The sequence below is a fragment of the Vulpes lagopus genome, chromosome 21, assembly GCF_018345385.1.
Source record: "Vulpes lagopus strain Blue_001 chromosome 21, ASM1834538v1, whole genome shotgun sequence".
In the NCBI taxonomy this organism is placed as follows: Eukaryota; Metazoa; Chordata; class Mammalia; order Carnivora; family Canidae; genus Vulpes; species Vulpes lagopus.
Genome location: NC_054844.1, coordinates 2,167,923 through 2,194,809, shown reverse-complemented (window position 1 = coordinate 2,194,809; position 26,887 = coordinate 2,167,923). Strand labels below are relative to the sequence as shown.

At 38.6% G+C, this 26,887-nt stretch overlaps 1 protein-coding gene across 7 annotated transcripts in view; it reads left to right on the top strand.

Moving 5' to 3' along the window:
• The window catches only part of ADIPOR2 (adiponectin receptor 2), a 138,045-nt gene extending 111,158 nt beyond the window's left edge, over nt 1-26,887 (top strand). For all 7 annotated transcript variants that reach the window (XM_041736630.1, XM_041736632.1, XM_041736627.1 and 4 more), the window contains 6 exons: nt 11,678-11,797; nt 16,532-16,703; nt 19,136-19,322; nt 19,561-19,748; nt 21,824-22,017; nt 24,083-26,887. In XM_041736630.1, coding sequence (XP_041592564.1) covers nt 11,678-11,797; nt 16,532-16,703; nt 19,136-19,322; nt 19,561-19,748; nt 21,824-22,017; nt 24,083-24,211 — 990 coding nt within the window. In that variant the 3' untranslated portion in view covers nt 24,212-26,887. The remainder of the gene's footprint in view (nt 1-11,677; nt 11,798-16,531; nt 16,704-19,135; nt 19,323-19,560; nt 19,749-21,823; nt 22,018-24,082) is intronic.

Genomic DNA, 26,887 nt, shown 5'->3' with positions numbered 1-26,887 from the left:
GAGGGACAGACAAGGAAATCAGTACGTTTGTGGTATTGGTTGTGTGATTGTGCAGGGTACTGTGGGAGCAATTCTGTCCTCAACTAGGGTCTAGGGAGGCAAAACTTGAGTTTCAGAGTTAACTAAGAGAAAAAATTAAGGATATTCTAAGCAGAGGGAACAGCAGATGTGAAGACACAAAAGTAAAAAATAGCACGATGCTTTTTAGGGAATAGTACCAATAATAGCTAACATGTATTGAGTATACATTGGTATGTACTGGTGTCTAAACCTGGTAAGTGTTCAGCATAGTTAGAATGAAGGATCAAGAGTGCAAAGTAGTGGAGGGTTTGGTAGCAAGTAAGCCTAGACAATTGAGGCCTAAAATCCAGGTCTCTAGACTTCTGGTGCAGTACTTTTTATCATCAAAAATTATTTTTGAAATATATAATGTGGTATATTGGTTAAAATGAATAGGCCACTTCTTTAGGCCTCTGATTTTAAAACCTGGATTCCTTTAACTATATATGCTAAAGTATATTTAAGGTTTTGTTTTTTAAAGATTTTATTTATTTATGACAGAGAGAGAGAGAGTCAGAGACACAGGCAGAGGGAGAAGCAGGCTCCATGCAAGGAGCCCGACGCGGGACTTGATCCTGGGTCTCCAGGATCACACCCCAGGCTGCAAGCGGCGCTAAACCACTGAGCCACAGGGGCTGCCCTATTTAAGGGTTTTGAAAGCTAAGACAAAGCCACAAAAGAGGCATCCAGATTGCCCTGATCTTTAGTTTTACAGGTCCTCTTCACATCTCTGAATTTTCAAGGTATTAAGTTGAAGAGAGCAGCAGCCTTTATGATTGCCTTACTTTTCTTTTACTCCAGATTCTTCTTCATAAATGGGGATTAGGAGCCAACTTTTACTCATTTAACCTAGGAATTACTTATTGAGCAGTTTTGCTTTAACCTAACTTGTAATAATGCCACTCTATATTACTTTATCCTAAGAAAGTTAAATTGTAAATACACTATTGTCTGCTGATCCCTGCATTTTCTTTTCTGGAGGAAGTGTATTTAGGACATTCAGTTAAGATTAGAGAGAGTTGCTATGTGACAATAAAAAAATTGGATGATTTTAAAGATCTTTTCTGTTAGGCTTTGATAGAGATAACTAGTCTGTATAGGCTAAGAGTATATATATATTTAGGCAGTCCAAAATGAATGTCCATATACATTAGATATTGTACTTATTTTACTGGACAGTTCAGGAGATGCATTCATCAGTGCTTTCTCTTTCAGCTTTCATTTTCTTCCTTCCTTCCTTCCTTCCTTCCTTCCTTCCTTCCTTCCTTCCTTCTTCCTTTCTTTCTTTTTTTTTAAAGATTTTTTATTTATTCATGAGAGACACAGAGAGAGAAAGGCAGAGACATAGGCAGAAGGAGAGGTAGGCTTCCTGCAAGGAGCCCAATGTGGGACTCAGTCCTGGACCCTGGGATCATGCCCTGAGCTGAAGGCAGGTGCTCAACTGCTGAGCCACCCAGGTGTCCCTCAGCTTTCATTTTCTGTAGACACCTTAATTTCCATTAACCCCTGTGTATTTGTTAGCTATATCAGCTTACTAACACCTTTTCTCATTTTCCTTTTTTTTTTTTAAAGCTTTAGCTACACATTTCAGATTAAAAAACATTTTTTTTTAAAGATTTTATTTTTTTATTCGAGAGAGAGAGAGAGAGAGAGGCAGAGACACAGGCTGAGGGAGAAGCAGGCTCCATGCAGGGAGCCTGACCTGGGACTCAATCCCCAGTCTCCAGGATCAGGCCCTGGACTGAAGATCGCGCCAAACCACTAAGCCACCCGGGCTGTCCCAGATTTTAAATTTTAAGCTGGATCCAGCCTGTCAGCTTTCCAAAAAGACCATTAAGTTACCTGTTGCTCAAACTAAGCCAAGTTTATTACTTGGCTGCAGTAAGTGCATACCACTGTAAAACATCCTAGTAATGTTTTACAAAGGAGAGGTCATGGATGGATATTTATAGGGTTTGAGGGTCTGGGTTCTAGTGGTTTAAGTCACGTGTTTGAATATAGCATTCATGGGGTGCCTGGGTGGCTCAGTTGGTTGAACATCCAACTCTTGATTTTGACTCAGGTGGTTATCTCAGGGTAATGAGATCAAGCCCTACATTGGGCTCTGCGCTCAGCAGAGCGTCTGCTTAAGAGTTTCTCTCTTCTCCCTCTGCCCCTCCCCCCTAGTGGGTGTGTGCACGTGCACACACTCTCTCTCTCTCTATAATCTTTTTTTTTTAAAGATTTTATTTATTAATTCATGAGAGACAGAGAAAGAGAGAGAGAGAGGCAGAGACACAGGCAGAAGGAGAAGCAGGCTCCATGCAGGGAGCCAGACGTGGCACTCGATCCTGGGTTTCCAGAATTCTACCCTGGGTGGAAGGTGGCGCTAAACTGCTTAGCCACCTGGGCTGCCCTCTCTCAAATCTTTTTTAAAGAAAAAGAATACAGCAATCATATTGGCATTGCAAAGTTTGTGATTTGATAGATAGGATTGGTGGAGCAAGTCTTGATTAACAAATATTTGTTTGATAAGTGAATAGATTCATCCAGTTGAACAATTGATTATACTAAGGGTCTGGTTGAGCAGTCTGTTGTTTAGTTAAATGAGTTTTTGAGAAGTTTCTAAAGCTAATAATAAAGTTATTTACTGATTTATATTCTTACCTTCCTTGGCAGGAATTCCCTGGAACAGATGATAAAATAGGGGCCTTAGATCTTAGTCCTCATAACTAAGCTGTACTTGAATGCAGAAGATATCAGTGCTCAGTGACATCCATAAAAGCAGACAAATTTTAACCAAAGATTTATTGTCCCAAGCCCAATATCTCAGGGTAATGAGGTATTTTACCATTTCTTTTATCTTTATTTTCTAACTGTGGATTACAATTGTGAATCTCTGTGACATTCTGTCTACTTCAACTAATACTTACGTTTATAATTTGTGTCTTGCTGTTCTCCTGAATGCATCCTTAGTTTCAATCGAACTGAATGGATATCTTGTCTTCAAAGGGGTGCTTTTGCTTTTTCCCCCTCTTGACGATTCTCTTTCATCTTTCCAGAATTCTGTTTCTCATGCAGCATTTTCTGAGCTCCACATCTCCCTACCCACCTTTAAACTAGTTATACCTTATTTCTATTTTAATCATTTATATGGCTAAGTCAGCCCCTCATTAGGTTGTAAGCTCATGTAAGAAAGATTATACTTTACTCATCTATTTAAGAATATTTTAGTAGACATTTGTTAACGGAATTAATGGAATTGAACTGAGTTTGGATAAAACAGATAAATGCCCAAATGAATTCTTTCCATATTAGACTGATCTTAAAGGCATTCATCTTTATCATTAAGGCGAAATATACTTTACAGAATTGTTATTTTAGGTTGTTGCACTGTGGATTGATCATCAAAGTTGGATATCATTGTATTTTGAAGTATAATAATTTTTTAAAAGATTTTATTTATTAGAGAGCACAAGTGGGGGAGGGGCAGAGAAAGAGGAAGAAGCCGACTCCCCACTGAGCAGGGGAACCTCCTCTCCCACAACATGGGGCTTGATTCTAGGACCCTGAGGTCATGACCTGAGCTGAAGGTAGACACTTAACCAACTCAGCCACCCAGGTGCCCCCCTGATGTATAATAATTTTTTTAACTTAGTCTTTTCACAGATGGACTAAATTGAATGTAGGAGAAAAATATTTATTTTTATTTTTATTTTTATTTTTTTTTAATTTTTACTTATTTATGATAGTCACACAGAGAGAGAGAGAGAGGCAGAGACACAGGCAGAGGGAGAAGCAGGCTCCATGTGCTGGGAGCCCGATGTGGGATTCGACCCCGGGTCTCCAGGATCGCGCCCTGGGCCAAAGGCAGGCGCCAAACCGCTGCGCCACCCAGGGATCCCGAGAAAAATATTTAAAAGTGGTTTTGTACTTCAGAGCATTGACCTTTCTTTAAGTTTAGAGTAAGTCATTTGTAGAAAGCCTTACAGAATTAAATTTTATGCCTTTTTAAGGCAGCTTTGGTTTTAATCACTTAATCTTTCACAATGTCTTGTTTCTCTTCATAATTTGTTTTGATGAGGATTAGAATATGACAACAGAAACAGAATATATCATGTATTTAACAATGTATGTGATCATCTTCATACAGTTGCTATTTTTGAAAGAGAGATCTTTGGGTACCGTGCTTTAGTGCCTGCTAATGGGAAATTGAAAGTCATTTCTGCTCTTGACAGGGTAGTTTAGAGTTCATATTCAAAGTCAAAGACTGTTTTACATACAGTGCCCAGGATAGGCTTTCTAAACCATTGTTGTGTGACATAACTATGAAGTTGCTCCAGTACTCTAGAGAAAGCATTTTTTAATTCTATGTTCTAGCCAGTGTTTGACACTACCCTTTATTGTTTCTTGTTATCCTCTGTCTAATCCAGGAAACTGTGTTTACTTCCATCCACTCTATGTAGCTCTCTTAATTAGTAACTCCATAGTGCTTGAACACAATAAATAGCTAATTATGGGCTAGTATTTTGGATGCTTGTTTTTTGAGGATGTATTTGTGAGTCTTCTGTTTTTGGAGGGTGAGAACTGGAGATAATACTTGATAAATTAACAGACTTAGTACTTTGTACTTCTGAATGAAACATTCTTTTATAAATACTCAAATTTTGCTGACATACTGGGATGGATATTTATCTTTACTGGGTTATGTATTTCTGACCACTGACCACATTCTGCCTCCAAAGCATATACTAGACTACTAGAGAGGAATTGTAGTTGACCCTTGAACAGTGCAGGATTAGGGTTGCTAACTTTTCAAAAATCTGTGTGTAACTTTTGACTTCCCCCAAAACTTAACTACTGGTAACCCACGGTTGATTGGAAACCTTACCATAACATATCAAGTTGATTAACACATATTTTATATATATGTATTATTATATACAGTATTATATACTGTATAAGCTAGAGGAAAGAAGTATTATTAAGAAGACCATAAAGAAGAGAAAATACATTTATGGTATTGTACTGTAAAAAATTCCTGTGTAAGTGGCTCTGTGCTATTCAAATCCACGTTCAGGTTAGCTGTATTACTTTTGGTATTTATTAAAAAAAAACTGACTTAGAAAACTGGATGTAGTTCTATATCTTAGAAATGTAATCCACAGTGAAATTGTTGCCTTACATATAGGCTTGCATTATATTGAGTTTAGTTTTTTTAGAAGCACTATTTTGGATAGAAAGGGCAGTTGTAAAAGATGAGAAGAGAAAATGTGGACAAGCAGCTTTAATGCTTTTGCAAGGTTCCAATATGCATGAGTTTCAGTTATCATGGGTTAGTTAGTTAAATGATACCAGGCCCTCAATACTATGGCTCAGATTTCACTTACTGTGGTGTATTTACTGTAATTGCACGAAGTACAAACTTTTGTGCTAGTTCTTCAGTCTTCAGTCTACAGTCTACAATCTACTGTGCAAATAGATATGCATCATGATTAGTGACCAGTCATGTCACTTCTTTGAAAGTCTTCATGACTGACTGGCTATCGTACATCTATCTTCTATTTAATGCATAAGACAACCAAGTGTACGGTTGTGTTGTTTCCCATTAATAAAACCATGTGACTTTTTACAAAAATAGATATTTAGAAGGGAAATTGGGTAATAAAGATAAAAGCAGTGAAATGAAACTGATACTGCTGCAATTGTATGTCAGAACAAACATAAATGGCTATAGAAGAAATAACCTGATTGGGATGGGAAATGTTGACGCTGCTACCACGTAAAGATATTCTAGATGTGCAGCCAGAGGGACATAGTGGGGCATACTTGTCAACATAAAGGAGTAAAGCATTTGTGACAAAAAGGATGAAGATGTCCAAAGAAGTGATATAGGCAAAAGAGTTAAATCTAAAGGAAAGCTTCTAGGAATTTCATGACATGAAAGCACAAAGAATGAAATGTTGAAAGCTGATCCAAACTTAGAATATGGACAATTTGCCAAGGCAGAGAAAAGATGCTTACTTTGTATTGTAATTTATTTGATAAGAAGGCAACCACTGAGGCGCCTGGCTGGCTCAGTCAGTAAAGCAGGCAAAGCAGGTGACTCTTAATCTCGGGATTGTGAGTTCAAACCCTACATGGGGTATAGAGCCTACTTTAAAAAAAAAAAAGACCTGCACTGTTCAAATTACTCTTGGTAAGTTTTTTTTTTTACAAATAAATACTTAATTCTCAATGTTTCTGTTGTAAAATATAGCATACTGGTTTTACTGTTTTTAAAATTTACTTGTACATTTATAATTGACAGTTTTTAATACTTTGTTAATTTTTAAAGGTCACAGAATAGCCATTTTCCTTATTGTTTATAAGATTGCTTTACATGATTTTGGCTTGCACAGTCATTTTTAGTATCCTGCACTACTAGAAAGCAAGGCCTGCCTGTATATGTTGTCGCCTTTCAGTCAAATGTCTGTTACCTACAAAATCAGGCACTTTTATAATTAGAAAACAAGAGAGTGGAAAGACTACAGCGTGAACTTTGGAACTTGTATGGACCTGAGTTGAACTTCTTGACTGGTATTTTCTCCTCCTCTTCCTCCTCCTCCTTCTTCGTCTTCATCGTGGTGGTGGTGGTCGTCGTCTTCTTCGTTGTCGTCTTCTTCTCTTTTTAAAGATTTTTATTTATTTATTCATGAGAGAGACAGAGCACTTGAGCCTGGGTCTCCAGGATCACAACCTGGGCTGAAGGCGGCGCTAACTGCTGAGGCACCCGGGCTTCCCTTGACTGGTATTTTCTAGTGATCTTGGGCAAATCATTTAGCCTCAGGTTCTTTGTCTGTCAGATGGTAGCTGCTCAATGAGTACTTTGTATTTTTTTTGAATGAATGGTTGCCATTTAGCTTAGCTAGTGGCACTAGTAACCACTTATTGGTAAGAAGTATGAAGTATCTGATAAAGTATAATTTTTTCTGATGTGAACACATAATACTATAGTGGGTGTATAGATCTGTTATTACATAATACTGTAGTGGGTGTATAGATCTTCCGTCATCATTTCTTTTTTTTTTTTTTAAATTTTTATTTATTTATGATAGTCACACACATAGAGAGAGAGAGAGAGAGAGAGGCAGAGACACAGGCAGAGGGAGAAGCAGGCTCCATGCACCGGGAGCCCGACGTGGGATTCGATCCCGGGTCTCCAGGATCGCGCCCTGGGTCAAAGGCAGGCGCTAAACCGCTGCGCCACCCAGGGATCCCCATCATTTCTTTAGATCAGTTTCTCTTTGGCTGTTAACATTTTAACCAGATAGTTCTTTGTTTTGGAGAACTGTCTTTTGCATTATTGGATGTTTAACAGCATCCTGGCCCCTACCTACTAGTTGCCAGTATCATTTCCTCTCCTTGTGACAAGTAAAGATGATTCTAGATATTGCCAGATGTCCTTTATTTTGGGGGTCAGGCAAAAATGCCTCTAGTTGAGAACAACTGCTTTAGACTTTGGTAAGTATTGATTTATTTCTCTTCTTTCCTGCCTCCCTTCTTCATTGTTGCCTTCTCTCTGTTGCCAAAGTAAGTTTCTAAAAACAAATATAATTGTGTTCAGGTTGGCTCAACCTCATAGTTTAAACGCTCAGCTTTGCCTACATAATAAAACCTAAAACCCTTTAATATGAAAAGTCTATAGCACCTCTTTTCCTCTCTCCTGTTTTTCTTTTTGAAAACATTTTATTGGGATCCCTGGGTGGCTCAGTGGTTTATCACTCACCTTCGGCCCAGGGTGTGATCCTGGAGTCCCGGGATCGAGTCCCACATCGGGCTCCCTGCGTGGAGCCTGCTTCTTCCTCTGCCTGTGTCTCTGCCTCTCTCTGTATCTCTCATGAGTAAATAAATAAAATCTTTAAAAAAAAAAAGGCATTTTTATTGAGGGATGATTTACACAAACAGTATTTTATTGAGGAATGATTTAAACACAGTAAAGTTACTCAGATCTTCATGACACTACCTACATATGATCACCACAGAACAAGATTCAGATTATTTTCATCATTTTAGAAACTTCTCTCATGCCTTTTTCAAGTCTGTAACCTCTCTCCATCTTGCTTTTTCCCAGAGATAACTGTTATTCTGACTTTTACCACAATAGATTGCTTTGCTTGTTGATGGACTTAATATAAGTGGAATCATTTAGTATATACTCTTTATGATTAGCATGTTTTTGCTACTTACCCATACTCTTTTGTATGTTAGAGTTCTTTTTAATTACTGAGTAGTATTCTGTTACATAAATATGTCACACTTGTTTTTCCGTTTTCTTATTGATAGACATTTGGATTGTTTCTGGTTTTTGCCTGTTACAAATAATGGTGCTATGGACCCCTGTGTCTTTTTTTTTTTTTTTTAAAGAAAATTTTATCGTGGTAAAACATATAGCATAAAATTTGCCATTCTAGACATTTTTCAGTGTACAATACTGCATTCACAGTGTTGAATGACCATCACCACTATTTCCACAATTTTTCATCATCCCATACAGGAACTCTGTACCTATTGAAATACAACTCTGGGGATCCCTGGGTGGCGCAGCGGTTTGGCGCCTGCCTTTGGCCCAGGGCGCGATCCTGGAAACCCGGGATCGGATCCCACATCGGGCTCCCAGTGCATGGAGCCTGCTTCTCCCTCTGCCTGCCCCTCTCTCTCTCTCTCTCTCTCTCTCTCTCTCTGTGTACATTATGAATGTACTTTTCTTTCAATAAACGCGTATTTATCTCCAACAACAGTGTCATTAACCCTAACCTTATGGTTAGAGGTTAAACCATTCTTCTCTCTTTTATGTAGATATTGTGAGTACCTATGGAGAGAGGCATTCTATTCTCATTTTTTCTTATCTAAGTTTCTAAGATTAACTGTGTGAAATGCCCTTTCTTTTGCCAGGGAATCTGGCTTGCCTTTTTCTAGGAGTAGTCTTCTATGGATCCAAATGTATTATTAGCCTGATATTCTAAACTACTGACATTGAGTAATCCCATTGACATTTCAGACCAGTTCTTCGACTTAATTGGGTTTTACTTATGTTGGTGCAGGAAACATTTAACTAATCCTACATTATATGCTCATTTATTTGTAGTTTTATTAGAAACTGTTGGCATAATTTATTTGTAAGTTGATGTTTTAATGGTACTTTATCATTTTTATTTTATGTTTAATTAGGCATCTTTTAAATTTTTTTGTTGAAGAAATTTTAAAGCATTAATTACTTGAGCCATAGTGAAGTATGTAACCCATTACACAGAACTGTTCTGGGGGCCAGTGGGCACTTAAAATCTCATTTAGGAAATGATACATTAAAAAAAAGCAAAATTCTGTCAAGCATGAAATAAAGTGTAAGTAAAAAAAGAGCTGTAATTCAGATATATTCATTGTCAAATAAGGGCTACAAACTTCAGTTGCTAGAGAAGTTCAGAAGAGGAGGCAGTTGCTGTGGATTAGGTAGGGCATATATACATTCTGTGGTGAAAATTACTTATTGATTTAGAGGGGATGGAAAAATTCTAAAATATTACAGTGGTTTGTGTTGTGCCCAAGATTGCGAATCCGAGAAACCACCAAGGAGCCGACACCGATGCAAACACACGAGGGTTTATTTACAAGCTCGAGCTTGGATCCAAGTATACCCGACACAGCGGAGCAGGGACTTGGACCCCAAAGTGGGTTACAGCTGGGTTTTTTATAGGCTGGTCTAGGGGATTTCCAGAAGGGATGGAAGAATTAGGCTGGTCTAGGGGATTTTCTACCATGGGTGTGGGCTCTGTTGTCTTTCTGATATGGGATTACCTGCCAAGGACAGGTAATTCTGGACATTCTGCAGTTTTTCCCAATAAAGTTCAGCTCTTATTCACAGGGGCCTAAGATGGCTGTACTTGTGCTAATGCTAAACTTTAGGTGGGATGGCCTTAATTTTTCTCGGCCTCCACAGTTTGTAGCCCTCCAAAGGGCCTAGTATGTACACAGATATATAGTATATTGTGTTAATAAAATTTCCTGAGGATGGAAGAAGCAATCTAAAAATGCTTGGTGGGAGAGGGGAGGGTGGCAGTCATGAAAGAAAGGTTGAGAAAAACTGGGCACTGAAGGACAGACAGGTAAGTTTTAGGGAAGTAATGAATGGAGGATGTCTTATAAGTAAGAATAGTAGAGAAGCAGAATCAAGATAGATTTCTTGGAGAACATAACTTTGTAACAATTGAGATTGGGTATGCAACATGTCTCACCTGCTTAATATTAAGCCCCTAGTTATCTTGAACAGTGAAGAGTAGGAAAATGAAATCTTAGGATTTCTTTTTAAACATGTTCAAATTCAAGTATTGTGGTAGATTACTTATTGTGCCTACACATTCATCCTTAACAGTTTTCTGACTGGAGATAGAAAGTTACTCATTTCTTCATTCAGTCATGTTAACTTGTCCTGTTTATCTAGCTGACTCTGATACAGAATTCCAATTAGTGCTGTCGTTTTTCACTGAGTTGTGCTATCATTTTTCAATGAGTTGCAGAATCTCAGAATTTTAGAGAATAGGGAAGACTGTAGAGATTATTTAGCTTTATTTATTTATGATAGTCACAGAGAGAGAGAGAGGCAGAGACACAGGCAGAGGGAGAAGCAGGCTCCATGCACCAGGAGCCCGACGTGGGATTTGATCCCAGGTCTCCAGGATCGCGCCCTGGGCCAAAGGCAGGTGCCAAACCGCTGCGCCACCCAGGGATCCCGATTATTTAGTTTTAAACTCCTTATTTTAGATAGAAATGAGAAAGTTGAGGTTCATATCGAGAAATCTATATATGGTTCCATCTATATTAGTGGCAAAACCGCACTTAACTACTTAGGTCTCCTGACTTCTGGTGCATTGCCCTTCTCAGTATCATTCTGTCTAAACTAGTATGAAGCTTCATCTGGAAACAGAAATCTTAATTTTATTGATTTATCCCTTAAGGTCTAACCAGGTTATTTTTACTTTTTTCCTTGACTAGTCTTAACCTTGGGCAACTTATTTTAACCTCTTCGCCTAATGTTCTTTATTAAATGGGGATAAGAATACTTACCTAATAATAATAGACTGTCAGGATTAATTTAGATAGCCTATACAAAGGCCTTTCTTTTATGCTTGGCATATCTTAAGAATTGAGTAAATTTCTTTCCTCCTCTCCCCTCTCCTCCCCCATTGTATTTACAATTATTGATTTTATATGTACCAGGTGGGGTTCTTGTTTTCCCCCTCAGCAATTTCTTGAGAGAGAGAGAGAGAGAGAGAGAATATATATATATACATATATTATATATACATATATATCTGTGAATATAATTATTAAAACAAAAAAACAAACCATTCAAGCTACTCCAGGAATTTGCTACTGAAAAAGCCATGGGAATGCTCTTGTATTTCATCTGTCTGTCAGAGAAGAATTGAATAACTGTTCATTTTTAATACTCATGATTCTATAATAAACTGACATTACTTGTTTGAGGCCTTGCTTTGACTTTAAGAGGGAATTATTTCATTATAATTTTTCAAGGTTAGTGTGTTGATAGTTTCATTTGGCTCCTGGTCTCTGTTTCTGACTTTCTGTGATTGCCTTTCAGATCTCTGAGGAACGTGAGTGCAATGATGAAGCTTCTCAGGAAGATGAGGGGTTTATGGGTATGTCCCCTCTTTTACAAGCCCATCATGCTATGGAAAGAATGGAAGAATTTGTTTGTAAGGTAAGATGACAGTTTGTTATCATTTCTATGCTATATGTTTACCCCTTCCCAAACAGGAATCTTTAAGGAGAGTTGCAGTACCTTAGCTGTTGGTTTACTTTGGAGATAATCTGTGGCAAAATGGGGACAGAAACAGTCTTATAACTTTAATCCTGTTTAAGACAAAACACATTTGTTTACCTGTAGTACACATGATAAAGTTGTGATAAAACTCAAATATCCATCTGGGAAACAAGTGTTTCCTGATGTAAGGTTAACATAGTAGAAGTCTTATTGATAATTCAGATAAGACAGGATCAAAGTTGGGTGTGGTTGATGCCTAGAGATAGTAAAATGCCATTTCCAAGTCCCTTGAATCTCTTCTATAGAACTGTGATGGCCAACGTGCTAATCTTTCTAAGGATTCTGTAAGTAATCAATCTGATCTTTAGATACATATTTCCCAGTTTTCATGCAGATTTAGTATTTCTAGTTCAGCTGGCATGTTTTGTCTCTATCTTATAATGCGTTATCGGATTTTTAAGGGATCTATTGTGGGCATTTTTTTCCCTTCTAAAATGGCAACTGGAATTGGAGGTTGCTTTCTTAGAGAAGAGAGTCAGGGGCTCTGGTAAGTTTAAAGGTACTTGATAATCTGACTGATGGGGACCCGGTGGGACTGATCCAAAGTCATAAGTCAGTCTGTTTATGTTAGTATGTATGAATAAATTCATTTGTTAAACATTTCTGGAGAATTCTTGATTAAATATTTAGAAAGGAATTTTTATGACTCTTAGCTTTTTTTTTATATAGGTTTCATAGAACCAAGACTTTTTTTGCATGTAGTCTTAGATCCTGAAAACTAAATTAGGTTTTCCCACATTCACAGTGGTGGTAGAAATAATTGGGGCCAGTTGACTATAGACTACTGTACTTTGGACCTGAGGATGAGAAAACATTATAATCTGATTATAGACATTCCTTCTAAGATAAAGGGGATGCATGGAGAGTGCTGGGGGAGGGGTATACACATTTATGGATCTACTCAGAGCACAGGAAATTTTAATCAGTGTTTGAAAATTGGTGAAGAAAATGCTAAGCAGAATCATAGATTCTTTCTAGTGATTGCTGTCTCAGGAGAATTAACACACAGGGATTTTGTAAAGGAGATATTTTGTTTTTCATAAAGCAAGTTTTGTGTTAAATCTCTCAAAGTTGAATATTTAGTGTCTGGGCCATTAGGGATGTTTAATATTTACAGATCAGTGGGGAACTGTAGCTAACTTGACTGCCCTTTTATTCTCATTTTCTGAACTGAGAGTAAAGAATAAAGTAAATAAAATTTCCAGGGCAGCCCCGGTGGCTCAGCGGTTTAGCGCTGCTGCCTTCAGTCTGGGGCGTGATCCTGGAGACCTGGGATCGAGTCCCACATTGGGCTCCCTGCATGGAGCCTGCTTCTCCCTCTGCCTGTGGCTCTGCCTCTCTCTCCTTCTGTGTCTCGAATGAATGAATGAATGAATGAATGAATGAATAAATAAATAATCTTTAAAAAAAAATCCAGTGTAACAGCTAATGGGAGAATAAACAGGGCATTTGTTAGCTCCAAACTGTGATTTACTGGGGAAAAAAAAAACAAAAGTGAATGGAACACAAAATTTACTACCATTCCCTTATTATTCTTTAGCAGTTTGTCTGTGAGAGTGGACTGGAGAGGCTTCCTGTGACATGGCATTCTCCAGGTTTGCTCCGCCTACTGCAGTCATGCAATTGAGTGTACTTGAAAATTAACTGGGTCTAGTGACACAAAATTTTTTTTTTCTTGGATCAGAAGCAAGTAAACAATTTTAAATGAAGTGTCCTGTGGTGGTGGTGGTATCCACTCCCTTTTGGAAAAGCTTTTCTTACAGGAATAGGGGAAATAAAATCATTTAGTCTTTATAGAGTATCCAAGTTCCATCATGCTTTTTTTCCTCAGCCTTCAATTAAAAAGAAATGTTTGTGTATTAAAGGTCTAATATAAATCCAGTGGACCATTGCTCAGATGTTTATGCAGTGCCTTTGTCAAGCTTATAAAGGAATATGTGTTTGGCCAAGCTGTGATCCTGTTCTTTTTTTCCCTGGGGGGGTTAAAGAGGATGCCTGCTTTGGTTTGCATTTGGATTGACTCCAAGTTGAGAATTGAGGGTGCAGTGTCTGTTGAATGTGACACCAACTTTAGTATAATAATGGAAGTATAGCTCCTTGGCTCAGTTTAAACCACTAGATTGGTTGTTGAGAAACAATGGAGAGGGACGCCTGGGTGGCTCAGCAGTTAAGCAGTTAAGCATCTGCCTTTGGCTCAGGGCATGTCCTGGGATGAGTCCCACATTGGGCTCCCTGCGTGGAGTCTGCTTCTCTCTTTGCCTGTGTCTCTGCTTCTCTCTGTGTCTCTCATGAATAAGTAAATAAAATCTTTTAAATAATGGAGAAAAATTACTGACGTTATATGCAAATATAACTAGTAAAAAACTCAACATATTTTTTCTGACTACTAAAAGGGAGCATCTTGGCTGTGTGGGGTAACACTTTTCATATGGTCACAGCAGAGCTGTTTGCATATTGTGAACTGCCTTGAGGATGAAGGGATTAATTTCTCTTTTCTTCTCTCTCTTAAAAATACAGTTCTCCCAAAGTAAAACAGAATAGCATCTTGTAAAGTTAATGTTAACAATCGCTTTTTTTTTTTTTAAGTCTAGATTAGATAAAAGAAATTCAGTATCTTGGAATATTATCATTCTTTCCAGAAAGTCCTTTGGTAGATCTCAGTTACTTTTCCAAGTGGTAATCCTAGGGATGCCTGGGTGGCTTAGTGGTTGGGCGGCTGCCTTCGGTTCAGGTCGTGATCTGGGATTGAGGCCCGTATCAGGCTCCTGCAAAGAGCCTGCTTCTCCCTCTGCCTGTGTCTCTGCCTCTCTCTTTCTCTCTCTCTCTCTCTCTCTGTCTCTCTCTCTCTCTCTCTCTCTCTCTCTCATGAATAAATAAATCTTAAAAAAAAAAAGACCAACAAGTGGTAAATATTATTACCAGTAGACATTAAAAATTTAGATTAGTCTTTTGTTGGCACTATTGTATTTTATTGTATGTTACACACAAGCATGGAATGGCCAGATTATCACTAGTAACTATAGGCCTCAGGTTTTGAGTTTAGAAGGTGAGAAAAGAAGTGGGGAGGCTAGAGAGAGAGTTTTAGTAGTGTTAAGAGGGCCACTTCTGCTCTTAAATTGTTAGTTCTCGTTTCCTTTGGAGTTACACAGAGGATCAGTTCTTTTACAAGTGTATTTCAATAAGAAGGATTAAGGAGAGCAGAGAACAGGAAGACATGAAGCAAAAAGAATGGGCTCAGCTGGCAGTCACTTTGCATAGTAGAAAGAGAGCTGAGTTTGTGTTGCCTGGCCATGTTGTTTGTCACAAGAACCTAGGGAGTAGGAGTGGGGTCATTGTCTGAACCTGAAGCCTATAGGTAGATCATGTACCTGGCTTTTTTCCTTATACCTTTCTGATTAGTAGAAACAAGTTAGATTAGAATTAAGTGATCCTTGTGATCTGAGCTCTCTGGGCTGAAATACATTAAAAGAAGCAGAGTGCACAGGTTGACAGGTTTTTAAGGACGGGTACCAAATTCCTGATCCCTTTTCTGTTAGGGTCTGTGAGGGAGGGACAATGAAGAAAAAGGAGAAGGGGGTGGGGTGGTGGTGATGGGACTTTTGAACATTGAGTCTCTTTGCCATCTCTCCAGCATGAAAAGGGTGGATTAGTCACTAACTCTTACATAGATAATAGCCTTTGGGGAGGGTCAGGGTTACCTACCATCTGTGGGGTGGATGCTGGGGCTCGCTAATTCATTTATGAAGTACTCTGGGTCATTTCATTTGATTCTTATGAAGTAATCAAAGTACTGTGGGGTGGATGCTGGGGCTCGCTAATTCATTTATGAAGTACTCTGGGTCATTTCATTTGATTCTTATGAAGTAATCAAAGTACCATTACCCTCACTTTATAAATGAGGAAACAGACTTGGTGATTTTCTGATGAAAGTCCCTTCAACTGGTTAATGGTAGAGATCCAAGATTGTGACTCCTGTGTACTTTTTTTTTTTTTTTTTTTAACTTCAGCATGTTTGTTGTGGTGGGAAAAGAAGGGAGAGGGAGAGAATTTAGCAGAAAGCACAAAAGTGATTTCTATATACAGGTTGGCCCTGAATGATGCAGTGGTTAAAGGTACTGACTACTTTGCAGTTGAAAATCCATGTATAACTTTTGACTCCTCCAAAACTTAACTACTAATAGCCTGCTATCATCTGGGAGCCTTACTATTAGCATAAAAATTCAACACATATTTTGTACATTATATGTATTATAAACTATATTTACACTTAAAATAAGCTAGAGGAAAAAAGTAACATAAGGAAGAGAAAATTCATTTATAGGATGATACTGTAAAAAATCTGCATATAAGTCAACACACATAGTTCAAGCATTCAAGGGTCAACTGTAGTTCTTTTTCCACCATCAGAAATATTAAGTATAAAAACAGTCATATTTAATCTCACAGGGACATTTCAGAGTAAAGTCTGTTGTGGGTGATAAAGGAAGGGGAGTTTGTACAGGTGGACCCTACCTTTAGCCAGACTGAAATGAGTCTTGAAACTATGCTTTTAGGGCAGCCAGTGTTGCCACATTGACAAAACCTCAAAGATTTTTGATACTCTTCTTCCAGGTATGGGAAGGTCGATGGCGAGTAATCCCTCATGATGTACTACCAGACTGGCTCAAGGATAATGATTTCCTTTTACATGGACATCGGCCCCCAATGCCTTCTTTCCGGGCCTGTTTTAAGAGCATTTTCAGAATACATACAGAGACAGGCAACATCTGGACACATCTTTTAGGTATGTAATGTCAGTGGTGTAATGCATTAGTGATTCACTTAAATTTTTTTTCTATGTATTTGAGGAGAAGGATAAAACAAAAAATGTATTTGGGATCAGCCATTTTGTTTTCTGAATTTCTAATGATGCAGTTTCTTACTGGTTTATTTTGTGGTTATTCTAGTTTGCATTCTGATTTTATTATAGCTAAGTCATAATTTTCTCTACTAGATTTTCAGATAGTGTCTTTGAACCAGGCCAAGGGAAAGGTGCTATACAAAATGTGGTATAATGTTTTAATGAACACTGTGAGGAGGATGCTTTATTTAATACAAATAAGCTGATTTTTCAAAATCATCACTTGGAATATTCACAATTAAATTTCAGTTTTGCTTGAAGTAGAATGTAATCTAATATTTTTTCCATCATAATTGCATATTAAAGATTACAGTGGGGGAAGAATAGTCATTTCAGCAAACAGTATTGGGGAAACTGAGTAATTACATGTAAAAGGGTCAAGTTGGACCTTGCCTCATTCCATTATACAATTAACTCAAAATGGATCAAAGACTTAAACATAAGGACTAAAACTATAAAACCAGTAGGTGCAAACATAGATGTAAATCTTTGTGACCTTGGATTAGGTGATAATTTCTTACAATTAACACCTAAATTTAATACAAACAACCAAAGAAAAAATATTTTGGACTTTCTCGAAATTAAAAATTTTATATGTCAAAGGACATTATCAAGAAAGTGTAAAGGTAACCCACAGAATGGGAGAAAATGCTTGCAAATCATATATCTGATGAGGATCTAGTAAATAACTTCTACAACTAAACAATAAAAGGACAACCCAGTTTAAAAAATGGGTAAAGCATACAAATAGACATTTCTCCAAAGATCTACAAATGGCCAGTATACACATGAAAAGATGCTCAAGTGTCAACTCTATTTCAATTAAAAAAAAAAAAGAAGAACAAAAAGTGGATGCTCAACATCATTAGTCATTTTGGAAAATGCAAATCAAATACTTTGAAAATTGTAATGAGATACCACTTCACACACTAGAATGGCTATAATCAAGAAAATGGAAAGTAACAAATTTTGGCAAGGATACAGAAAAATTACAACTTTGATACTTTTCTATTAGGAATGAAAATGGTACATACAGCCTTTATGGAAAGTAGTTTGACAGTTCCTCAGAAAGTTAAACAGAGTTATCAGTAGTTCTGCTTCTTAATTATGTACTCAAGAGAATTGAAAACATGTTCATACAAATGTTTTCTGCAACATTATAATAGTTAAAAAGTAGAAACAACTGAAACATCTTTTAGCTGGTGAATGGGTGAATAAAATGTATATCCCTGCAAATGAAATATTATAAAAAGAGATGAAGTACTAATATGTGCTACAGTGTGGGTGAGCCTTGAAACATGCCAGACACAAAAGGCCACATACTGTATAATCCATACACATGAAATGCCCAGAATGTGAAGATCCATAGAGACAGAAAGTAGATTATTGGTTGTCTAGGGCTGGGAGTAGTAGGGAGTGGGAGATGAATGCAGTAGGTATGGGCTTCTTTTTGGTGTGATGAAGATATTCTGAAATTAAATAAAGAGATGGTTGCACAGCCTTGTGAAAATTTTTTTGTGGCTTACCCCATTTGACTTACATTTCATATCACACATTTGATTTCTGTTATGTCCCCAAATTTCTACCTGCTAGTATAGTGAGAGCAGAATAGAGTGTCAAATCCAGTTCATTGCTAGTGTCTAACTCAAAGGTAAAAGTTTTATTAAATAGAACAGTCACTTACCACATGTTTAACTTCTTAATTTCTGTCCTTGTGTTAAGTGACCCTTTCCCTAAGCAGTAAGAACATGTATCTTACTGTGAAGAAAGGCAGTTTAAAAACTGGTCATGAAATAGCATGAGTAGGCATTTTATTGTCCTTAACTCGAATCTATTGGACCAACTGGTGAGGACCAGAGAAGCATAATGTTCCCTGACAGCTATTGGTAGAGGAAAGGTGTATTTCTTGACAGAGTTTGGAGGTATTAGAATTCATTGCAAAAGCAAACACAAAATGGATCTGTGAAAACTGGGTTCCAACATATATGCCAAAAACTTTCTAAATGAAATTTTATACTAGATCTAGAGGTAGAAGTAGACTAATTTAGCAGCATTGTCTGGTTTTTGGATTATGTTCTTAGATAAATAAATTATTATTTTCTGTACACTCAGTTTATGAAGCCCAGGAGTATATGGTACCAGCAGTGTTTGAAGTGGACCAAAATTTTGGATAAGCTTTAGTTATTTGGAAAATCTTTCTCATGGAGTTTTTGATTCAGGTATCATTCATGATTGTGAAGGACTGAGGATGTCATCAACACACAACACTGTTGTTGACAAGGATCATTTTTTCTCTCCCTGTCCTCCTTTCATAGGTTGTGTATTCTTCCTGTGCCTGGGGATCTTTTATATGTTTCGCCCAAACATCTCCTTTGTGGCCCCTCTGCAGGAGAAGGTGGTCTTTGGATTATTCTTCTTGGGGGCCATTCTCTGCCTTTCTTTTTCATGGCTCTTCCACACAGTCTACTGCCACTCAGAAGGGGTCTCCCGGCTCTTCTCTAAGTAAGTATCAGAAAGTCTACGTTGTAATCAAATATTAGAGTTGGGGAAAAACATCCAGCACAGTTGTCAGAATTCCTGATACTATCTGATGGGAACTTAAAAACATTTTTTAAATTAAAGCAGGCATCCCTGTTTGCCTCTTGTCTGTTAGTGCTAGCTCATGTCATAGGGGATCAATTGGAACCTGTAGTGGGCCATACTTTTTAACATCACATGAATTTTTCTTTTCTTATTTTAGATTGGATTACTCTGGTATTGCTCTTCTGATAATGGGAAGTTTTGTTCCATGGCTTTATTATTCTTTCTACTGTAATCCACAACCTTGCTTCATCTACTTAATTGTCATCTGTGTGCTGGGCATTGCAGCCATTATAGTTTCTCAGTGGGACATGTTTGCTACCCCTCAGTATCGAGGAGTAAGAGCAGGTAAGAGATATGAAGGTTTTACATTGGACATTCCATTTATTTACCAGTCACTTATTAAAGGTCTACATGCCAAGTCCTGTGCTATGTACTTGTGATGCAAAGATAAATAAGTCATAGTTCCTGTTCTTCAGGGGCTTTAATGTAGTAGTGTTCATTAGTTGTCTTAAAGTGCTTAGAGTTGAGGGGCATGGTGAGCTTTATTGGCCAATGTAATTCACTAGAGTTTATGCCCATAAGGCAGTGGTTCTGTAACCTTTGTAAAAAAAAAATGATTACTCTTTCTCAGCTTGGAGTGTACTTTTTAGTGATTGATTCTTTTGTTGTTGTCATTCTTTGTTTTGTATTTTTATTTGAAAATGTGTACTGCTTAGGTAAATAAGACTTCACAATTGTATTCTATTAAAGTGAGCACCATATATCTCTTCTAATGTAGGGATAAGGAGGCTTTTTATATTTAGGATCATGCCTGTTTCTCTGGAGATTATATGGAAAGCCAAAAGCCTCAAGTTGAACCTTCCTCTAGGAGTGGGGAGTTCACAGAGATAAGTTTTTGTTTCTTTCAGTGGACCGAGGACTCCTTATAGCCAGGGCCATGTCTTTCAGTGTTCTGTCCTCAGTATCAAACTTGGTGCCTATTGAGAATGAACAAGTATTAGTAAAAGGAGTATTTTTCCTTTTGACCTTTTTTAAAAGAAAATCTCATATTAAAATCCAAGCCATGGTTCATCTGCAGCTACCTAGAAGGTTAGAAGTAAGAGTTTAACTTCTTGTTAATGACTGCAATAGTCTACCCACTTAGGTTTTTAAGTGATTATATAAGTAGAGAAGCAGTGGTCAGGGTTGGCTTCCAGTACTACTTAACTGTGGTGCTAAGCCTGCTTCAGCCCAGGAGATAAGAGTACAGCTGAATGTTCTACTGTGGTACACATCAGAAGAACCAAGTTCCTGAGCTTTTGACTTCTAGAATGGTAGACAAGACCACTAGAGCCTTTGTTTAGCATGTGGAGGAAAATAGCAAGTGAAACAGGATCATGAGGATTTTTCTTTAGTGAGGAATAGAAGTAGGAAAAGGTTTTTATTTAGCCCTGCTTCATTCCCTTCTTTTATGAGAGGAACATTGCCATTTTCCTCTTCTCTTACAGATGCCCATTATTTATTTGTATGTGCATGTATATGTATTGTTGTATACCAACACCTTATTAGGTCATGTCCAAAGCAAGTAACAGGCTCCTTGTCTTGTATTTTGAGAGTTAAGTGTCATGTTTAACTCCCTATGTCAGAATGTAGGAGCAGTTACTGGCTGTAGCATATGAGGTGTTCCTTTGGTGGTTTGATTGACACAGATTTATGTATATACTCATAAATTCACAGTCATATTATTCAACTTCTAAAAACTTAACACTCCATTTGCAACAGTGATTTTTTTTTTAATTTTATTGTAGTTCACTTAAAAAAAATTGCTAATCTAAATTCACTTAGTTGATCTTATAACCTAGGTCATATCAAGAAGTTTGAAAAACACTTCTGTAGATAGTTTTGAAGGCAGTGGGGCTGTGGTGGAATGATTCTGATAGATTTCTGTACCGGATTGGTACTTTTGGGCCTGGGAGCATTCATAACCACACCCCCCCCCCCCCATTGCCACCCCCACCAGTCCATGCCACTCCAACCCAGGAATGTCTGTTCCTTTAAAGGAGAGATAAAATGTGTGAAATTGCTTTGTATTGCAATATGTGTCTATAAAGAGGAATCATTTAGGAAAGTCTAAACTCCTAGAGCTGTGTATTCCTCAAACACTTAGCAACACATATCTAAACCCTTTGAGGACTGCTGACTTGTTAAGCTTCTCTTAGTGGGAGGCTCCTTGGATTTGTAAATCGATCTATCATTTAGAACATATCTGTGCTATCTGGGATGGCAGTATCCTCAGAGTTTGAAGAACCTTCCTTTCCCTTTCAAACAAGCATCATACTTGAAATACTCAGCTTATAGAATTACTAGTACTGTGCTGTAATATTGACTTCTTCCTCATTTGTCTTGTGCATTTTTACTTTATTTTATTCTTGTGATTGTAGGAGTATTTTTGGGCCTTGGTCTGAGTGGAATCATTCCTACCTTGCACTATGTCATCGCGGAGGGGTTCCTGAAGGCAGCCACCATAGGGCAGATCGGCTGGCTCATGCTAATGGCCAGCCTCTACATCACAGGCGCCGCTCTCTATGCTGCCCGCATCCCTGAGCGCTTCTTTCCTGGCAAATGTGATATCTGGGTAAGTAGGACCAGGAGCAGTTAGTATGCACACGTATATATCTGTTAGTGTGTACACGTATATATCTGTTAGTGTGTATTGGCAGACCGGGAAGTAAAATAATGGAAAAAGGTTTAGACTAAAAATTGAGAGACCTGTATTTTAGTTGTAACTCTTCTTCATTAAGTTAAGTCTTCTTCATTAAGTTTCTCAGGACACTAAGTACAGTGATGATTAACATTTACTGAGCACTGACTTGGTGGCTGGTATGGTACTGTATGAACACTTTACACAGATTACCTCATTTAATACGTTGGTCCTGTGATACGACAAATATCAATGTTTTCATTTTAAGGATTAGGAAATGAAGCTTAGGGGGATTAGTAACTTGTCCAACATTAGAACAAATTATAACTGGTAGGAGTGGAATTTGAATCAGGCTAGTCTAATATCAGAGTCTATGCTCCTTTATACTACATTGAACTGGCAAGGCATTTAGTTTGTTTTAGTTTCCTCATTTAGAAAATGAGGGTGATGGACTAGATTGTTTACCAGAGTCCTTTTTGATACTAAAATCCAATGATTTGTAATGAGAGATCGTGTATACATGTGTTGGTTGCAAGAGGAGGGAGAGCTAACTAGATTGTGGTTAAGAGAGAGCGAAAGAGAAGTAGAAAAGAAATGTAAGGGACCAGTAGGTGGGATATTTTGTAATTGATGATGTCCTGAAAGATTTTCAGTAGGTACAGAATTGCGGAATTGTTTGATTATGAAGTCACCTTTGGAATTCTGTTCCTCTACCTGTTGCTGATCATTGTAGACTAAACTGATCACCTAGTCTTCGAAGTTCAATTTAGCCCTCCATAAAATGAAGATAATGCTAATTTAGGCAATCTGTTCAGGTTCAAATTAGTTAATTTGTCTTTTGGAGATTGCCTCATCATCATATTGACATTGATTGTGGAAATATTTCTCCCCCTACTTTTTTGGGAGAATGAATCCCCTTTGATTTCCAGGGAAGCATTTCCTGAGATGTGGCTCCTTCTTGTTGCACCTCTAAAATCAATATTTTTTTCTTGATGAATACTGTTTTGCAGCTGTACTTTTTCATTTTGAGATGATAATAGAATAGTAGAATTTTTGAAGTATGTTTGGTTCACTGAGCAATCAATAAAACCCTTTTAAGAAATGAACTAGCATTCAACAGATTGAATCAGAAAAAAATACTAATGTGCTTATAGACCAGCTTCTGATTTGAGAAGGAAGGAAAAGGGCCAGCTTTGCTGGCCTTTTGATATAGGATGTCATTTGTGTAATTCTGGAGTCTTAGAGCTAAGGAGACATGTTTTAATCATCTACCTAATCCTGGAAATCCCTTTAGTTTTTCTTTCTTTTCTTTTTTTTTTTTTTTTACATTTTTTTCTTTTTTCTTTTTCTTTTTTTTTTCTTTATGATAGTTTCACACACACACACACACACACACACAGAGAGAGAGAGAGAGAGAGGCAGAGACACAGGCAGAGGGAGAAGCAGGCTCCATGCACCAGGAGCCCGACGTGGGATTCGATCCCGGGTCTCCAGGATCGCGCCCTGTGCCAAAGGCAGGCGCCAAACCGCTGCGCGACCCAGGCGCCAAACCGCTGCGCGATCCCCCCTTTAGTTTTTCTGAGAGAGAAAGCACATTTAAATTGGCCATAGCTTTGTGCTTTACTTAGGCCATGATAAAAACCTCCTTCAGCAGAGAGGAAAACCTCCCCCTGTCTGACTAGCCCACAGGTAGGCACAGAGGGATCTTTGGGCCTTTGTAGTCTGTTGGCAAGAGTGTGTTTATGCCATTTGCCCCTGAGTTCACCAGATACTCCTGTGTTATGTGTACACGTCTTCATGGTTAGAATTTAGTGGCAGCACCTTGACTTTTTTGGGGACAGAATGTGATACGCCCAGTGGATATTCCAAGATCTGTGGACACCTTGAATTTGAGCTCTTGTCACCTAAATTCCCTGCCTTGCTCAGCACAAATGGCGTGAAGACTCTTTAGCAGACTTTAATAATGAATGGATTTCTCCCCCCTCCCCCTTGCCTCTAGTTTCACTCTCATCAGCTATTTCACATCTTTGTGGTGGCGGGCGCGTTTGTTCACTTCCACGGCGTCTCGAACCTCCAGGAGTTCCGTTTCATGATTGGTGGAGGCTGCAGCGAAGAGGACACACTGTGACACCTTCCGTGAGCCAGGGACCCTGAACAGAGCCTGTAGCATCTGCAGGCCTCCCTTTCCGGCCATTGAGGCCAGTGCCAGAAGAGCCCTGAAACTTTGACAGCCTCATGGGCTTTGTGATGCTCCCGGGGCTCCACCTGGTACACGACTGAGAAGAGAAAAACAAAAATAAACCATACCTCAAAGGATGAAGTGCGTCAGTTTGGAGACAAGGAGAAATGACCCAAACCTTGACTTGTATTTGGGATTTCCTGATTGAGGGTTTTGCACGACCTGGGCAAACTGGCTTCTGATCCGTGTCACATTATTTTGTAGAAGATTGGGAACACAGTTTAGCTGGTGGTTTGTTCTTCTCCCTTTCTCTCTCCTTAATCAGTAATACAAACCAATTTAGGTGAACATTTATATCCTATTAAAGGGTGGGAATGTGATTTTAGATGCTCTTTTGAAAGAACAAAGAAATTAATGTAAATAAGATTTCTAACTTACTGTTTAAATAAGAATTTATATAAATGTTTAAAACATAGGGGTAGGGGAGGGAGGGGAATTTTTGTATAGAATGAAACATGCAAGTACCACACACTGTTTCAATTTTGCACAAAGTGACTGTAGGAAGATCAGGTGATGGCTCCAGAATGTATAATGCCTTGGTGCACCAAGGTGCCTTCTAAAGGCTGGCATACCTTGGACCCTGCGGGGCAGAAAGTACAGCCCCGGCCCATTGATTGCTTGACCACTCTCATGTTTGAGAGCCTTTGGGAATCCCGAGGTAGAGGGAAGCTGTATGTGTTTCTCAGTGGAAGCAGCATGTGAATGGCTGACAGGATGTGTTAGATAAAGGCTCTAGTTAAGGTATCGTTTGAGAGACTGGTTTTCTGTGCTGAGAGTGACTCCTTCTAAAGAGTAGAGCCATTTACTTGGGAAAGTTAATTATGCCAGCAAAGGGGTAATGAAGACAGTGGGAGGAGCTCTGGAAATGTTAGCATAGAGGCTGATCTAATTACTTACTGGCTTCCTATTCAATTTTGTGGTGACTTTTATCTACAGAAATGTGACAGTTTTCCAGATCTTTGCTGTGGAGCTCTGGAACGTCCCCAAAATATCCTTTTGTTACAGTCACTGCCCTAATTACCCTTCCTCCTCCTGGGAATACAAATGGACCTGACATCATAGTTCCTGGCATGGAGCCAGCCACAAAAGAGATTCCCCTTGTCCAGGTGCCTCCTGAGCTCATTTACATAGGTTGGAAGAATGCTTCCTTTGGATCAGGAAAGGTGAATTGCACCTCTGACACTACTGTCTTAGTAAGCCTAGTTGTGACACACATATTGGCTGTCTTTAAACAAGAAAGCCAGTAGAACTCTTGTAAAGCAAGGTCCAGTCCCACCATGGAGTTATCAGTATTCCCTGAACCCCAGTTTTTGAGGATAGCATGGTGGGAAGTTTTAAAAGAAAGTTGGATCTTTCAGGGAGTCTCATACAGTCCTTAAGCTATATCTTTAAAGAGCTGCTGAAAGTAGGAAAAAGGTTACTCATACCCCAGAGGTACCATAGAATTCTAATCTTGGCTCATAGGCAAACCACCAAAATAGCACTTGAGTCTAAGGTTACTTGCTGTCATCCAAGACTTCAGGTGATTGAGTTACATCTGGGGATTGTAGGTTTTAGAGCTAAACATTGAAGCCCTGTGCCTGGGGGCTGGCATCCTCAAATAGGTGTTTGGTGTATGGATAGGGTCTCCTGTCCAGTAGTGTTTTCTTGGTCATTAACTTCCTTTCTCTTCCCTTCCAATCTCCCAGCTTTTGCTGGGAGAAAGAATCCATTGTAGAACTTGGGAAGAACTTAAAGAGTTTTTTGGTTCTGGATAAAGTCACTGCCTGGAGGCTAGGGGACCCAGCAAAAGACTTGTGTGAACTGATGGAGTGCCTGACAGAATAAAGAACAGTATTACTCTCTTTGGTCAGTGGCCATCTGGAAGGAAAGACAGTCTCATGGAAGCAACAGCACATATCAGAAGCCAGACTTACTTTTCGGTCATGCATTTTGGGATACAGGGTATAAGATGCAGCCCTGTAACAACACCAACAGAAGTAGTAGTTTCTGGGCCCAGTCACCCCACACCCCAAAGGAGGAGCTGAATCTGGTTCAACATAGCACAAACTGTTAGGAAAAATGAAATTAACATCAATGATATGTAGTCCAGTAAAAATCTCCCTCTTTAGGGTGTGTGTGCGTGTGTGTGTGTGTGTGTGTGTGGGTGGGTGTGTGTGCGCGCCCATTTATATGTGTGTGTCTATGTGCAACTCACTACCAACAGCCTCACTGTGCACTTGGTCTTCACAGTGCTCGCTGAGAACTCTCACCAGGTTGGCGCCTGAATGCCTTACTCTCAGCATCAGAGGCTGGCTTGCTCTGTGCAGATTTTTAATTTTCTTTGTTGGCCCTGGGCTGGTTAGGACCTCTACAGCTTCGTTCTTTCACCATTAAATAGTGGCCTTTTTCAGTATTTCCCCCCTTTCCCTTTATAAAATGCTGAAGCCACAAAGCACATTTTTGGGGATCATAGAAGGTTGGGGTTCCAGAAAGGCCTCTTGTGTGATGGTTCCATTCACCATGGGATTTCCCTTACTCGCTGTATTCTCAACTTCTAATAAAAAGAACCAAATGGAATATGAA